We start from the raw sequence: 17,849 nt of genomic DNA on the forward strand, positions 1-17,849 counted from the left end.
TACTGGAAAAGATTAATTCCCTCAGTATTCAGTGGCACCAGCTGTTTGTGAAATCCTGTTTGAGGAAAGTAGGACAGGCCACAAGAAAAACATTTACATTTACCTATCTATCAATTAATTTTCACCATGTTTAAAGTACACCCAGTATAAATGGAGTTCCTGCTTTTGATTGATATGACAGAGACTGTTGGAATAAATAGGAAATATTACTGCATGATGGTGTCATATTGAAGTGATTCCATTATCTGCAAACACATTTGCTTTAAAAAGCCCCTATGTATTTACATTAGATTTATTTTTCAGATAAATTTGGTGTTGTGCTTTTACATTTTCTCCTTTTTATTTCCCATATTCCTCTAGTGGTTTGCAAGTTTGGGAAATTATTAGAACATTGTGACTGTCTCAGATGAGACCTCTGCAAAATCCATTTCTTGCTGATTTCCTCATTATGTGAATAAACATTTTTGGAGAAAAGAAGTTGAATTAAACATTCTTTCTGAGATTTGAGGCTAGGGAAAGTAAATGCAGCAATGTAAAAACAATGCTGTACTTTTCAGTCCTTAGCAGGGGGATACCTGGCCTGCTTAGACATCAGGAAAAGAAGCAGGAGAAGGAGATTAGGAAATACAAGATTAGGACCTTGATTCTTCCAAGTTTGAATCCCAGTTCAGATTTTGTTGGTCTGGAAAAAAAAACCCCACTAGCTTTCTTTCCTATCTTGCTTCCATAAAAATTCAAATACATGTGTGAGGTACAAGGTAGAAAGGAGCTATCTCTAACATTCCTCTCAGATCAAAGATCATTTAACTTTCACAACCCTTGTGTAACATCACTGAACAGCAATGAATAACAGCCCTGAATCTTCTATCTTTTCCCAGCCTTTCTTGCCTACAGCTGCACAGACCTATTCTTATCACCAGATGAGTTTAAAGCTCAAAGCAAAAAAGGTTTTAAAAAAAGGTAGATCCTGAGCAAGTACGTTCCATTTTCTGTAATGAACATGAACTGACTTGCTGTTATCTCCTGAGCATGTTATTGAGCCTCTGAGAGCCTTCATTCCTAACAATAGCAAACTTTCAACCTCTCCCTGTGCCATACAGAGCTACGAAGCTCAAAGCTGCTTTAGGAGAGGAAAAAAAAAATCAGATTCCTTGGTTAGCATTTTTACTTCTTGACTCTTGCTGTTTTCCAGGCTGGGGGTTCAGTATGGGAACCAAGTACCACTTCCACAGCTGGAGAGTCTTTGTACTTGTCTGTGCCCTGCCCTGCATTGCCTCCCTGGTGGCACTGAAATTCATGCCTGAAAGCCCACGGTTTTTGCTGGAGGTAAGGTGATTCACCTGGATGTTGCACTCTGATGTAAGCAGAGGAGAGCTGGTCCCTCGTGTGTCACCATCTGTCTGTCTTTGTCCCATCAAACACACATAGTGCAAGCTCAGAGGCAAAGCCACTCCTACATGTCTACTCCACAGGTTGCTGAAATCCCAAAGACTGTGGGGTCAAGCAGTGATGTATTTCACTGCCACCTGTGGTACAGAAAGAGGGTGGTGAGTGCTGGGAATTTTCAAGTCCAACAAGGCATTTTGGAAATCTGTCACAGAGTTTGTTCATGTAACTACTGAATCCTGGTGGAAGAGCAAAGGACAGCACGTTTTACTGAGTAAAATACATAAACCTCAGTTCTTCAGTAATTACTCTTTACTCCCATTCCACAGATGTGAAATATGGCAATACCTACCTCAAGTTAACCCTTCAAGTCTTTGGTAGAAATGGGATTAGAGCCCAGCTCTCTCATCCATCTCCTCTTTTTTTATCTGGTTTTAAAGCTCTGTTTCTGAGTCTCCTCCTGCCTCAGGCAGTTTTAGGGTGACTCCTTTCTTCAGCACAGAGATGCTCTGTGAACACAAACCCTGCTTTCAGCTCTATGCATTTAATGCAGCCAGTGCTGTGTGTGCATTGCTCCACTATTTAGGACCTGTAAAACTGGTTTCTCTGCACTTTGGTAAACTATGGATCTGGCAACTCCAACATTTGTTTTCCTTTGGTGTTTTCAGATAGGTAAACATGATGAAGCTTGGATGATCCTCAAGCAAGTTCATGACACCAACATGAGGGCCAAGGGGGAGCCAGAGAGGGTGTTTACGGTGAGTTCAGTGAAGCATGTAAAAAAAAAGGTTTGGACATACCCTCCTTGGTGCAGCACAACACCACTTTATTCCCCCTTGAGACTCTTTCAATGTGAAGCCCCAGCAGCAATCAGAAAAAATTACTCTCAGGTACATTTTGTGCATTTAAAGTTAGACACCAGTCTATATTCTTCAAGATTTTGTCAGTCCTGTGAATTGTAATGAGTACTCTTCATTCCTGCTGTTACTCTGCAGTATATAGACTGGTGATTTTCCAATTACACACACATTTAATTAGTCTGTTCTGAGAGACTAAAACCAAACAAGAGATTTATTAGTCATATGGGAGATCTGAGTCACTCCTTTCTCCATTCTGGCTTGTAATCAACTGTGATTAGATTTCATGCACCTTCTGAGGAGCTTCCCAAACTCCACTTGCTTCATACCCAATCTTTAATCTCTCCAAGGGAAAGTGGAATGTGTGGCTGTTACTCATTAATTTGCTGCTTGTTGTGGAGAAGGTCACACCAGTGGACTTCATTAATAGTAATAACAGGTAAAAGGTGTATGCTGGGTCATTTATGAGCCAGCCAGGAATTAGCTCTTGATTTATGTTTTTAAAGATGAGAGGACGTGCTCCTAAAGGATAGGGAAAAGGAGATATGGTTGTGTGTAAAACATCTCTTTTTGAAAAGAAAGGAGAACAAGGCTCTGTGCTCAGCAGAATTGTGATGAAACAGGGCCCCTCAGGATTGATCCTGCAAGAAAATGAAGGACTAAGATCTGTGCATTGTGCAGGTTCAGGTGGGAACTTAATGAGCATGTGCTATTTTAAGGCTACCACCCGTTTGACTAATTGCTGGAACACCAAGCTGAGCTGGCCAGTCCAGACATGTGGTGGGGGGAAAAGAGGACAAGGACTCAAAAATACCTAAACAAACCAATCTAAGTAGGGCACTATGAGAGTCTTAGCTGAGCAGGAGAGTGAGGGAGCAGCTGTACAGCACCTATTAGTGCTCATTACTCCATCCAGCAGTGTCAGGACTGTTTCAACAGGAGCTGGTCCCAGTGTCCCACCTTGAGGCAGTGTCCCAGCTGAGCCAAGACTTATTGACATCCTCTGGCACAGGTGCATGATCCGTGCAGCTGGTGTAGCACAAACTGACAGATTTTGGGCTTTTCTGATAGGCCAGAAGTTGCCAGTGTGTGGTGAGTCAGCTGTAACTGGGATGGTTCCCAGATCTGACATTTAAAAGGTGCCAGCAAGAGGAACACGGATGCTCTGCAGCTGAGCCAAGGCACCCATTCATACTCAGAAATCTCTTCAGTACATTGTCACCTCCTTCTCTTGTTTACAAACTGATCGAGTTATCTTGAAAATGTCCTGTGTTTAAAATTATTTTTCCAGTTCTGAGTTTCCTTGAGCAGCCCAGTTCTGGTGTTCAGAGCTGAAAATCCAGACTTTTTTTGTGGAGCAAATTGCTCCCATGGTGTGGGCTCACTCGATGACAGAATATGTTTTCAAGTGCAGAGATCCCCATCTACACATTCACGTGTCATAGTAATTCTGCCAGGGGGACTTAAAAGATGGTGAATGAGAAATATTCCTTCCAGTTCTCTTTGAAGAATGAGATCCTGAGTGCACAGTTGGATGTGGATCCAAGTGGCTGATCTTGGAGATAATTGTTACTATAATTGCCTAGTCCAAGTTTCTAGTGAGAATCTAAGGGATAGAGAAATAAAATAGCACAAAAGCATATTAGAAAGTAAATGAAAGACTGAGGTGGATGTGGCAAGCTTAAAAATTGTTTCACAGGAGAGAAAGAAAGGATGGAGGGATGGAAGACAGGAAGAAAAGAGGGCAGGCTCAATTCTATAATAAAATATCTTGCAGTAATTAAATCAGTTAGCTCAATTGTTAGTGATAACCTTCAAGGAAAAGATAGCAAAGGATAGTACATGGGAACATTGCCTACAAGGTAGCAGAATTTAAAATCCACCCAAGATAAATTCTGGAAATTTTAGTCCAAAATTTTTTTTTCTCCTTATTTTTTTTCTCCCAGGTTTCCTATATCAAAACTCCAAAGCAAATAGATGAATTTATTGAAATCCAGAGCTCAACAGGGACCTGGTACCAGCGGTGGCTGGTCAGAATCTCAACTACTTTTAAACAGGTAAAGAGAAGAAAAAAAATCTCCTTAAGGGGCCTTACAGCTTCTGGCTCCAGGGCCTCATTATTTCAGGTCATTGTGTCTTGAAACCCTGACTCTCACCCAAAAACTCTTCTGGTGTTTACAATTGGCTGTAACCTGATGGCACTTTCAGTGCTGATGTGTGTGTCTGAGAAGTGCCACACTGCTAACCAGGCCCTGAGATGCCCCTGTGGACACCATGGTCATCCAGTTGTGCAGAACGTCCAGGACAAGCCCCAGCCCCAGCTCTCCTGAGCAGATAAATATTGACTTTTACCACCTGCAGTGGCTTCAAACATGTTAGCTCCTTGCTCCTGCTGTGGCTAGATTTCTATTAATTTTTTATTGTCCCCTTGGTTAATTTAACCTTTCACACCATATGCTATGCTGCTTACTTATGCCTATTCAGAATATTGTGAAAAATCTTTCAAGATGCTTCTGGTCTAGAAGGATGAGCTTAAAGGAGAGTGTTTCTTAACTAATAGCAATTCAGGTGCTATACTATTGCATTTACATGATATGATGAGTTATGTCCCCTCGTGTTTCTGACAGTATTTCCTGCAGCAGGCCAAGAAGGGCATGTCTCATTCTCCCTCCTGTTCTGCTTGGCTTCACCCTCACCTAAATTTCTTACTCCTCCTGAAATGTCATCTGTGTCTGGGGTTTTGTTCTCCAATGAGCTTTGGAGCTCAGTTTGAAAGCACTTCTGAGACAGACCATGTATTTGAAAAGACAAAATTGGCAGAAGATCTGGGAAGAAGCTCAAGTCTACGTTTGCTGATATAACCTGACACAGACACTGCATCATCCCAGCTCAGCCCTAGTCATGCACTCCAGCTCTTGACAGGGAGTTCAGATCAAGTACCCTGGCACACTGCTGATCTTTTCATCAGCCATTCCTCTTGATATATATAATTTTGAACACTTAATAGAAGCCACACATCTGACCTTCCCCCAATGTGCTCTTTTTACTATCATTATGATATGCTCAGAAATTAATCTGTCAATTGTCTGCTAAGGTTTCCATGCAGCTCATTCCTTCTTGTGGATTTGTAGGTCTGGGACAACGTGCTATATTGTTTAACAGCCCAGTACAGGATGAACACACTGATGCTGGCTGTGGTTTGGTTTACAATGGCCTTAAGGTAAGGAAAGTACTTCTTTAACCTTTCCAGGAAATTAGAGGGCCCTCAGAGTTTCAGTAATTATTTACACATTTAAGTTAATTACTGCAAAATTAACCCTGATCTTATTTTAAAGAGTCTTTGTGTACTAAGCCTTGATTTCTTACAAACTACTGATCAATCTGATTGCTTGTAGCACAAGGTGCTTTGAACAAATGAGGGCTTGAGAAGTGGTCTGTAGGGAAGTAGTATATTGACTTTCTCACCTAGATCTCATCTAGATCTTTCATTTGAATTTGTCTGCACAAAAACCAGTACAACCCTACATCTCTGTTGTTCCTTGATCTAGATCAAAACTATTTATGTGACCCTTAATATGAACTACAGGAAAATTTTTTCTAACTCCCATTGTTTACATAAACCTCACACTTGCAGAAATCTGCCTTGTGGTGGTTTCCAAATTTCTTACTGCTCTGCTAGGCTCTCGAGCAGCAAGGACAGCACATTGCTGCATTACCCAGCCAAGGATTAAACTAAACTGAATTGTTCTACTTTAAGGGAATAAAAATGGATAAACACACTTCTGAGATCAGCTGAGTGTTTATAGAGTAAGGAGACATTTTGCTCAGCTGTGTCAGAGCTCAGGAAGACTTTGTATCAGAAATAAATTTGCATTTGGAGTTTAACAGATTTACAGGCTCTGAAGTAGCTCACTGAAAAAACACTTCAACATTTGCAGTGCTAGGATCTTGTATCCCTAATGTATGTCTCCCATCCTGCTACAGTTACTATGGCCTTATTGTCTGGTTCCCTGATATGATCCGGTATTTCCAAGATGAGGCATATGAATCCCGTGTGAAGATTTTTGATGAAGAGGAAGTGTCACACTTCACCTTTAATTTCACCCTGGAAAACCAGATCCATAGAAATGGGGAATACAGAAATGATAAGTAAGTTTGATGCATGTGAAAGAAAATACTTTTCAGAAATGTTTTTTGCTTTAGTTTTTTGGTTTTTTTAGCTCGTTTTCCACCATCTCGAAAATCCTTGTTGTTCTTTCAGACACAGTCCATATATCTCAAATCCCAAAGGCAGTTTTTCCACAGACCAAATCAAGGCAGTGGGCACTCACCTAGCAGTGCTGAGCATCTCTGGGTGAGGAGGTGTCTTCTCTTTCCTTAGACCACACTGACATCTAGTGGTTTTGGGCAGAAGAGACCATTCCTTGTGATGAAACTGCTCTGCTGCTGAATTTCCTAAATAAAAAGCTACTTTCCCTTGAAGTCCTCGGTATGACTTGCCCCGGTCTCCTTCCTGCAGCCTATGAGTTGGAGTTGTGTCATGGCCAGTTGTACCCGTGTGCTGCTCGCCACAGACTGTGTCATCTTCTCTTCCAGTGCTTTGAAGTCAGTGAAGTCACACACACAGCAGAACATCACTGCTTTCCCCCACTTTCTTCTCTTTGGGCTGGACTTGGTGGTTTTTCTTCTGCATCAAGTCTGGAATTCAAATCACTCCGTGTTCCAGATCAATTTAATTCCAAGTCATTTGTAGCAGGCCATTATTACTTTCCTAAATCCAAATAAAATGTGTGGTAAAATGCCCTTATACAAATTTTGTGGAGATTCCATTGCCCCTGATAAGCTAGGGAGGATGTTGCTCCACTCCTTTGCACTGTGTGGCGAGGTCCCACAGGATATTCAATGATAGGGAAAAAATTCATTATTTTAATCTCCACAGGTGAGTGCTTACTCCATTGCCCAGCCCAGTGTTTCCTGTCCCCTCAGAAGCTCTGAAGTCTCCAATTCCTTTGTGTTTATCTGATAGACATTGGTGGGGAAGCCCAGAATCCATCCCTGTGTCCTTTCAGAGATCTTTTCTGCAGCAAGGAACCATTTTTGGTGGTGCAAATTTAGTCCCATAATTCCTATTTCTGCTGCTTATCAAGCAGCCCAAGTCTGCTGAGAAGTGGCTGGTGGTCAGATGTAGGGATTGTGGACCCTCATGCCCAGAGGAGATTCTCAGTTTTCACCACCTCCACTGAGAACTGAGAATGCTCAGCACCTTGCAGGATGAAGACATAGAAGGGTGTTATACATCACTATTCTCCTGCCTTGATCCTCTGCAATTCAAAAACCCAAGACCTGATCAAGCTGCATTCCACCAATTCCCAGAGCCACCAATTCCCAATATTCCTCTCAATATGATTTATGGCTGTGTTTTCCCTCTAGCCCTTGGCTGTGAGTTAAAACTCCACTGAACATCAGTCCATTGCTATAAGACTCCTTTAAAGATGGATGTTAGGAAAGCAAAATATAGGAAAAGGGGTTCTAATAGCCTTTGGGAGTAAATACATCACAGGCTATTACTGAGCAAATGCAGACCAGCTTAAGCTTTGCTGTAGCCTGTGAAACCTGCTACATGGAGCAAAAGACTCAAATAGTCTTCTTGTGGTATTCTGCACATTAATAATATCTGGAAGTAGCTTGGACTCAGAAGCCCTGCAGTGCTCATTTAATGGTGTAAACAGCCTTTGTGCAAGGCTGTGCTGTAAGTGCTCAATTCAATTAGGTTTTTGAGTAGATGTTAGGAGGCTTTTATTTGGTGGCAGTCGTGGCCTCCTTAACTACAGCAATAATGCTTGCTCTTAATAGCTTCTTACATCTTCCAAACATGTCTGTGCATTAACTAAAGCATCTTCTCAGTGTCCCTGCAAAATTTCACAGGTAAATCAATACTGTGTCATCCTTCAGGCAGGCAGGTCAGACATGTCAAGCTTCCCACCAGAGGAGAAATCAATCACCTGGCACAGTTGATTATTTTCAGTGTAATCTGTTTTCATTACCTGACAAGCAATAGTCCTCAAATAGAGATGGTTTTAAGCAGAACTCATTTAATCTCCCCACTCTGTCTAGAAACCCTACCACATTTTTGCTTAAAAAAATCACTTTGAGTTTAAACAACTGTCAGAAGCCTTTCACCAAATGGCTCAGTGGGCTCCTGATAGTGTCTGTTTGTATTTATGTTGGAAGAAGGGGCAGAATAAGGAAGGCAGAAGGTCAGCTCACAAAGAAAATGCCATGCACTGAGTGAATTACATCTGCTTCAGATGAACTGGTTCTGAAAGGGAGAGGATTTGTGTCCATTCAGCCTTCGAAGCACACTTTCTTAGATGTGTCTGGTCTGAGGAATAGAAAAACTGCCAGAAATCCTAAAAGTTACATCTCTGTCAAAAAAAATACCCCCAAACAAACCCAAACCTATTTCAAAGCTATCTCTTCTACTAAAATACAAAATGTGTAAGCATGGAGTTGGAAGAACCGTTATGCATTCCAGCAACACCTTTTCTGTAAATGACCCTAGAAAATCCCATTACATGCTATATGGTGTATAAAATATCTCAGAGCATGGAGTGAAGTTTTGTTTCCTGCCTCACAGATTTATTGGCATGAAATTCAAGGAAGTGAGATTTGAGGATTCACTCTTCGACGAATGCTACTTTGAAGATGTGACATCCACTGAGACCTTCTTTGAAAACTGCACCATCATCTCTACTGTCTTTTATAATACTGGTACTGGGATCCCTGCTATGGTCTCCTCTCTGTATTAGGAATTATTTTATCAGACTCTGGGAGAAAGGATGATGGGAATCTGTGTGTTTGTGTGTGTGCTGGGTAATGAGAGTGGTGATAAAAGCATTTGGAAGGAGTCCTCTGGTTGCTCCATCAGTGTTTTTAACCCCATGGCTTCTGGTGCCATTGGCTGCTGCAGGGGAAATGCAGAAGTCTGGGCTCAGCCCTTGGTAGGTTAAACTAATGGCCAAATGCTTAGAAGTTTAACAGGTCAACTCAACAAATTTGTCTTAAAATATAATTTTAAGCTATTCTGAGAGGAAAAGCATTCATTAATTTATCTGGAAAAAGCTTTTCACTTCTGGTCTAGCAGAGTACAAGCCCTAATACCATGAAAGAAAGATCCTGCACTGCTCCTCCTTGTGCCATGGAGATACTGGTCCAGGTGACTACAAAGACATAAGGAGTGCACATGCTTACACTCATCATGTGCCAAGCACACAGCCTGAGTCTGCCACTAAAATAAATCCTCCCTTACTCTTTCCATTCTGTGAGGAGCACCTCTCAGATCTTTGATTTGGTTTTGATATCAATTCCTGTTGCTGCTGTATGAAGGGAGATCAGCCAAGCAGGATCAAGACTTTGAATCTTTCCCTTGCAGATCTCTACGAACATAAATTCATCAACTGCAGGCTCATAAACAGCACATTTCTGCAAGAGAAGGAAGGCTGCCACATGGACTTCGAAGAGGAAAATGATTTCCTGATCTACCTGGTCAGCTTCCTGGGCAGCCTCTCTGTGCTGCCTGGCAACATCATCTCTGCATTATTCATGGACAAAATAGGGAGGATCAAGATGATTGGTGAGTGGGGACAACAGGTGCATGATGCAGGTCATGGGCAGGAGCAGAGCTCTGCAAAGAGCTGGTGTCACTGTGAAGGCTCACTGCCCAGAGCACTCTGTACAAATAAACACTTTGCTTGTAGCAATGATAATTTGCAAAGATTATTTGATGCAGCCCAGGAATTCCCTCCTTTTGGTTTCCTGATTTTCAAATTATTTTACAACATCGGAGAGCATATGGTAGAATAACTGACTGCCACAGCAAAACAGGAAGTGTTTAGAGGAATAAGTTACCTTTCAGCATTATGAGGATGCGATATCACCTTAACAGCTTTTTGATTACTTTAGAAATTTCTGGTGCTGCTTCCTCCAGGGCTCAGACCTTGTTGTCCAGGTACTGTGGGAACCATACCTCAAGGGGCAGCCAAGTGAGGTTAATAAAATCGGGGATGTGGCTCGGGGGTAAGGAGTGAGTCATTGTCTTGAACTCACCTACCTCTGCCTTTTGAGAGCAGAGGAAGGTTTAGTTAGCTCAGTTTCACCACCAGACAGCTCAAGGTAAGCAAGATGACCCCACTGGTGTGCCAGGAAGGTACACTGGGGGGTGGAAAATAAGCATTCATGTTGTGAATTTGGAAAAGACCCAAAGAAACCAGAAAGAAATTACATAAAATGGAATGAGAATCAGACTGTCCACCCTGCAAATATGTCAGCATTTCAGCATTTTCATCTGCAATTGAGATGACAAGTGGAAACCTAAATGTTTCTTTCTTCTGCAGAATCACAAGTAGAGAACAAAAATCAGTAATGACTCTCTGAAACGTTCTACTATGGAATTTTCAATTGAAACAGCCTTCTGGCATCCCACTCACATCACTCTGCTGAACACATTATTTCTGGTCAGGTTGCCATGAAAAATGAATTTTGATTTTGAGTTATGTGCCTTACTGGGACTTCAGTTTTATCAAGTTCTGCTAAACCCTGTCCTGTGCCAAAATGTCAGATCCCTTGGTGCACACACAGTGACCCTAACACTTCACTGCACCCTTTCAGCAGAGGGAACATCCACTCCACACAGGGTGAGATGGAGTTTGTACCATGGAAGAGAAAGGAATATGGAGTTCTGCATGGCAGCTTTTCATAGGCAGTGCACAGCAGAGGCAAAATGCAACATAAGGTCCAAAATGAAGCATTTTGGTTCCAGTTCAGCATCCAAATTACTTCAACTGTTGTCAAACTGGGTAAAAAAAACTCCAAACAAACAAACAAAAATGTTTGGCATGCTCATAGTAAAGGGAGATCTTTCAGCAACAACATAACTTCCCAGTAAAAAATACTTTGATTTTGCAACAATTGTATCTTTCAGGTGAAAATTCCCAGCGGGGTGGAAGGCAGTGACAGAGCCATTAATATTTTTGAATTTGAACCATGCCTAACTGAGCATGAACACTCTCACTTTCTCCCTTGGTGGTGTTCATAACATTATGGCTCCTCTGCAAATGTGCCATGAAATCTAATGATGTTCTTCTAATTAAGAGAGACCTCAAATGCTTGATACAATTGACTGTAAATTATCCTAATTGAGATTATTAATGTGTCAAATGATTTCAGTATGATATGAAACGCACTAACTCTTGACTCAAAACTCAAGTTGGAAAACCTTCACAATGATCCTTCCTCCTCATTGACTTTCATGTTTACTTGCCTCTGCTCTTCCTGGGTCCATCTGGTTGTTTAAGATGCTGCAAACCTGCCTGGAAAAGCCTGTCTTCAGAGGCTCCACAGAGCAGGATTATCAGCAAGATCAGATGGTCACTGGGAACATTCTCAGGCTGCTTTCCAGCACCAGAGAATGACAGATAGACAGATAGCACCAAGGGTTTTTTTGGATTCTTGCGGATTTAATTCATTTCACGGTTAAACTCCATCACTTGAAAGCCATCTTTATCGACAAATGTGTTTGCTCAACTGCAGACTGGGGAAACTGATGCCAACATTTTTCTCTTGGTTTGCCCCTGTAGGTGGCTCAATGCTGATCTCGGCCGTGTGCTGCTTCTTTCTCTTTTTTGGCAACAGCGAGTCGGCAATGATCGGCTGGCAGTGCCTCTTCTGCGGGGCCAGCATCGCCGCCTGGAATGCCCTGGATGTCATCACCGTGGAGCTCTACCCCACTGACAAAAGGTGCTCATTTCTCCTTTTGATCTCTACTCTACGAGTTTATCCTTGCAGTTCCTAACAAAAAAAATCAGTCTGATACATGTAGAGATGTAGATGGGGGAAACGTTTTGGTTTTTTTTTTATTTTTACCAGTCCTTCACGGCTGGGTAGTCCTGCAGCTATACTGGATCAGCACAGACACTTGCAGACATAAATCTGCTTTGAGCTGCTGCATGAAGCAGGGTTTGGAGGAGATCTCAAGTCCCTTCTTTGGTGACAACCAGAGCTTGAAAAAGCTTTGACAAGTTCTAGAGCAGGTTGTGTCCTGATGTCTTTTGGGAAGGCAAAGCCTGTCACAGCGGGCCAGTGTAGGGCTGGGGAGAAGCTGAGATGAAAAGGAGTAATGAGTACACACAGACATCCTCCTCACTCATGCAGACATGCAAAACAATGATATCTGTTTATCTATTTATTTATTCTGCCTGGCTCCACTTGCTAGAAGCATAGCCTGGGAGACACAGGAGCGTTCACAAAATTACCCATCCAGGTCTTCTGTAGTTATGCTGAGAACCTCCCTCCTAACCATCGCTTTCTGCTTTTCTTCCCCACAGGGCCACAGCCTTTGGCATCCTCAATGGGCTTTGCAAGTTTGGTGCCATCCTGGGGAACTCAATCTTTTCCTCCTTCGTAGGGATCACCAAGGTGGTTCCCATCCTTCTGGCTTCCTCTGCTCTGGTTGGAGGTGGCCTGCTTGCTTTGCGCCTGCCAGAGACTCGAGAACAAGTCCTGATGTGAGCAACAGAGGCCAGGGGGGATTGGGGGGGGCAGAGGTAGAAGAAGAACAAAAAAGAGCCATGCTTGGAAAAATCAAAATGTCCATTTCTCTACTGTCCTCTCAGTACCTCGAAGGGAGAGGGCAAAGGGAAAGAAGACCCCAAAGGGATTCAAATGAAACCCCTAATTTCTGACCCTTTCACAGCCACGACTTGGTGCATGCAGCTACTCCACGCCCCCTGCAGAGCTTGGGTTTAACCTTGCCTACACCATGAGGCTGCCTGTTCCCTCCCTACCCCAGTGTAATGACATGGGATGTGAACAGCAGCTCCATGCATGCATGCACCCATGTGGGTGTCAGTGTGTGTCCCACAGGAGAACAGGTCCTGACCCACTCATGCCTTGGCTGAGCTGTGAGATGCTGCCTGCCTTGCCCAGCAATCCTTGGCTATCCCTATCAGCTGTCTGCAGACAAGAAGGGCATTCAAAAGGGAGGCAGGTACCCAACCTACTGTAGGTGAGCTCCAGCAACAGGGGCAAGAGCTACAAGTGTGACTTATGACCCTGCTTGTCTTGATTTTGGGGTTATCACCTGAACTGCCTGAAAGAGTGAGAGAGTCCTGAATTCTGGAGGTTATTTCTCTCTCAGAAGAAACAGGGTTTGAAAGCTCTTTACTGTCTTCACTTGGGCATAGAGAATCACTGGGCATCTTTTTTGGTATGCAAGAGAACTATATACAGAATTTTATATATATACAAATGTATTTAAATATACTTGCAAAATTATATACACACATTGACATGATCAGCTACTGAAAATCATTATATCTAATTCCTTCACCCTTAAGAACATTTTAAGAGAGACATCAAAAAGTAGTCCCACTAATTCAAGATTATCTGGAGTCATGACCAGCTTAGTGACACCTTGCTCTTTATATCCAGACACCAAATATTTAAATGTATTGATGACTGGGAATTTATATTTGTATGATGATTAAGAGGATTTTTTTCCTACAACTTTCACAGAGGAGAAATTGATACGATGTTGGAGCACTCCACAAACCAAATGTGTACATATTATCCAGTGTAAATAGGGGACTTTTTGTCTAATATCTAGAATACTGTAACTGTGAATTTACCAGCATTTTAGCCATATTATTTAAAGACTATAAAGCTTGATTTTCTTATATACTTGGGTCTCATTGAAACACTGTAAGCACAGTTACTTAAAGCCACTCAACTTGTTACACAGGGAATGCACGCAGCAAGCTTTCACTGTACAGATCATTAAATTCTCCATTAAATGGCACCATTAAGTTTCATACCTTGTAAAGATCATTTTTGAAATTCATATTCCCTTTTTATCATTCAGTGTAAGTCCTCTTGCCCCTGTAAGCAAAGTGAATTGAGGTTCTTTGGCCACATTTTGTTGGGAAGCAGGAATGAAATGCATACTGTTAAATAACACACCAATGCTCACAATTGATTAGATAACATTAATTAGACCCTTCCCACAAGCTCAGCAATAGACCAGAATCATTCAGAAGCTGTCACATAATGCAAGGAATTTGCATCACCAGGTTATCTTGTGACATAAAAAGTTATTTTATACTTTTGTTACTGGTCATCATATTTACCTTTCTTTAGATCCCTCTTTTTGGGTTTTTTGGGTGGGTTTTTTTTTGGCAAGTTTAGGCTGAAATCCAGCCAGACTTCAGCCTAACACCTCTGCCTTCAGCTGCACTGAGACAGTCAGATAAACTAAGGGCTGATACCAAGGCCAGCCCCAGGAATCTGTAGGTGTCAGTGTTGGCACTGCTGCAGAGGACACCTGAAGGACACAGAACCTGGTTAGATGGCAGGAAGCAAATACTTGCTGATGAGGCAAAACCCTCTAATGAGCATCACTTTTATAATTGTGTCAATGGGGGATACATACTTAGGGAGCTGTTAGGGCTATAATGGGCTATTTGGGATTTTTGAGCTTTTATTCTGAAGTTTATGAAATTGATAAAATCACAAGCTGCTGTAATAACCAAGCTTATTATGCCTCATTCCTTCATTTTTATAGGTAGCTCAGGGCCTTTTTTGGATTTGCCTTCAAAACAGCAAGGTTCCTTCTCTAAGGTAGGAGTGAATGCAATTATGTGCTTTGGCAGCAGTTCACAGCTTCTCTTAAGAATCCCAGCCCAGAATGTGGCTTTCTTTCCTCTAAGAATGTCTGGTCCTTTTACATAGTGAGAAGCAGCTAAATATGTAATTCAACACAAAAGATCACCATGGTCTTTATGTTTCATCCATTTTGCTGGGCTGTGCACTCCAATTACCATATTGCAACTGGGGGCAAAAAAATTTGGTTTATTTTCTGGACTATTCTGTTGTGCTGCTCTGTGGACCCAGGTCTTATTTCTATGTATTTTTCAAAGCACTCTTATTTACATATCATCCAACAGCAAACTTGACTATTTGAGCTCTGCATTGACAGTGTACAGTGACAGAAGTGACATCATTTATTTTGCAAACTTCTCTGTTAATTTTCAGAGAAGGAAGACTTTGATGTCTTGAGGAGATAGAAATGGCATAGTATTGTTAGGAAATACCTTAGAAACCTCTCTTCTTTACAGAGTGGCTCTTTCACAGCCTGCTAAACCTCACCTTTGAGAGATTAGCTGGGATAAAGTTAAGAACAACAGGATCTTGTTTTCAGTGGCATCTAGGCTATGCACGTGTCTGTAGAACTTCTTTGCACCCCTAAAATGCATAAGCCAGTTGCCTGAGGGCTCTGGGATGATGCACAAGTGTTGTGATGAAGCTCCCATCCCTGCCATCCCAAGGAGTTCATGACACAATAGGAAAGAGAAACAAAGAACAGAGAAGGGAGAAAGGAGAAGCAAAAGGGAACCCATATCACCTGGCCTTAGACACCTAGGAGTTAGATGTCTAGATTTAAGCTCATCACCCAGGGTTCCCATTATTCTCAGTTGACAATGTATGTGTTTGACCATACTCAGGTATGGCAAGAAGATGGGGTGTCCCTGATCCTCTCCATCCATAAGAGAAAGCCAGGGCAAGGGCTCCAGCTCAGGCCTTTGTGACACCTGGGCTGATGTTCCAATCCAATTTCAGGTTTAGTCAATACCCCTGATGTGTTTTATTGTCCTTGCATGGTCTAAAAGAGTGTAGGCTTCACACTCCTGCTTTCCAGAGCAAAAAGGTTGATGGGTGCAGTCCCTTTGGCATAGGCTGTTGTTTTGATTTGGGTTTCAGTTCCAAGCCATAGGCTACCTGCTAGGCTGAGCTTGAGCCAGAGAGCCTTGGAGCACTGGGCAGGGGCAGATTTCTCATAAAGCAAATCTTCTGCTGGCCCAGCTTCATTTCTACTCTAAAATCAGCACTCTATGTGCAGTGCAAGGGCCAGAATGTTTCCACCACCCATTTCCCCTGCCTGTGTTTGCCACAACAAACAACCCCTTGTCTTGGATGCACTGGACCCTTCCACAGGGACAACTGCTGACCATGGCTTCACTGATGACCCCTGCAGAACACTCCTTCCTCTGACTCATGAGCTTTACTGCAACAGGGGACTTGCCTTAAATCCCTAAGTCGACTTCTAGAGGACAGCTGGACCTCTGCATTCCTGCATGGCACACCAGTGTCACATGGCTTTGTGACATGGAGAAGATGGGTCTAGGGAACCCAAACTGGCCTGCTCTGATTTAGTGTCTGTAAAGCAGTGTAACAAGTGGTACAGGAGGAGTTCACTATTGAGTTTCAGAGCATGCAGAAAGAGACATGTAGGAACACAAGGCACTGCTGATACAAGAGACCAGTGGTGTTATGATAAAAGTTCTGCTTCCCCTGTTGATTCAACTGGTTGTCATAAACCCACTCAGCTGTACAGGACAGCTTCTGCCACTGCCTTTGGCTCTGCTACATCCCACTGCTGGTGGCTGAAGCTTGGGGCTGGTTTGAGGGGGATCTCCTCCTTGTCCCCTTAAAATGCTCTTCTGAAGTGACTTCTGAACAGCAGCGTATGGGTCTTCTGGGCAAAGAAAAAGGTCAGATCTTGGAAAGCCCATATCCAGAGCCAAATGTTGCACAAACTGGGGAGGAGGCAGGCAGCCTCATGCTCCCCAGTGATAATGGAGAGTTGGGCTCAGGATATTCCCTAAGCCTGGGAGCAGTCCAGCTCCTGGACTGGGTTCCCACAGCAGCATAAAGCAAGACCACATGGAGCTGAGCTTTTTGCAGATGTGAAGGATTCTTCCAGGTCCTCCTTTGAGACCTCTACAAGAGAGGATGCTCTGACACTGTTAAGGAGGCCCTTGGTACATTTAGTCTCTCTGCTTATGTCCTTTGACTTTCCAAAGGACTCACAAACTTGGAAAGTAGATATTTAGATTTATGTAGATTTTGAGGCCCATATATCATATTTTCATCAAGTTTCTCCCTCACATATTGGCAAATGCCACTTTTAGGAAAAATCAAGCCTGGGAACTGAAAAGGAGACAAAATGAAATAAATTTCTTTGCAGTGTGTGTACATTTATAGAGCACTAGCATTGCACACAGCAAATTCCACTGTAAATAACACCCAGTGTTGTGCATTTAATGAAATCTTTCATTTAGTTTTTCTGTTGGCTCTGTGTATGAAATACCCAATTCCCATCTCTTGGTTCTTTTTCTTCATTTGAAACTTTCCCCCCCTTCTTTTTTTTTTATTTGATCTCTGTCTGGTTGTCACTGGAAATTGCAGCTGTTCCAACAGTCCTTGTTTTTGTTCTCGCTGTCACATTAAAAGCTGGAAGAAAAAGAATGCCTCTTGTTGTGTTTGTATTTAATGGGTACTTAGAGTGCTTTTACAAAGGCTGTGGTGGATGACACTGTACTCTGACAATGTGGAGATTTCCTCTAACATTGGCTCTGTGTATGTCCTTGCTCTCTCAAACAATCATGCCTCAATTCAAATCTCCCTTCTACCAATTTATTACACTTTGAATCGCATGAGAAACTGCATTCTGAGAAGTTTTCAGATGGCAAACCCATGAAATACCTTTTAGAG

At 42.4% G+C, this 17,849-nt stretch overlaps 1 protein-coding gene across 2 annotated transcripts in view; it reads left to right on the forward strand.

Annotated features, from left to right (window-relative positions):
• The window catches only part of SV2B (synaptic vesicle glycoprotein 2B), a 63,931-nt gene extending 46,447 nt beyond the window's left edge, over nt 1-17,484 (forward strand). For both annotated transcript variants that reach the window (XM_008495764.2, XM_030457359.1), the window contains exons 5-13: nt 1,193-1,326; nt 2,055-2,144; nt 4,190-4,300; nt 5,375-5,463; nt 6,228-6,392; nt 8,881-9,014; nt 9,676-9,876; nt 11,879-12,038; nt 12,626-17,484. In XM_008495764.2, the coding sequence (XP_008493986.1) occupies nt 1,193-1,326; nt 2,055-2,144; nt 4,190-4,300; nt 5,375-5,463; nt 6,228-6,392; nt 8,881-9,014; nt 9,676-9,876; nt 11,879-12,038; nt 12,626-12,809 (1,268 nt within the window). In that variant the 3' untranslated portion in view covers nt 12,810-17,484. The remainder of the gene's footprint in view (nt 1-1,192; nt 1,327-2,054; nt 2,145-4,189; nt 4,301-5,374; nt 5,464-6,227; nt 6,393-8,880; nt 9,015-9,675; nt 9,877-11,878; nt 12,039-12,625) is intronic.
• Nucleotides 17,485-17,849: the final 365 nt, after the last annotated feature.

This window comes from Calypte anna, chromosome 10 (assembly GCF_003957555.1).
Source record: "Calypte anna isolate BGI_N300 chromosome 10, bCalAnn1_v1.p, whole genome shotgun sequence".
In the NCBI taxonomy this organism is placed as follows: domain Eukaryota; kingdom Metazoa; phylum Chordata; class Aves; order Apodiformes; family Trochilidae; genus Calypte; species Calypte anna.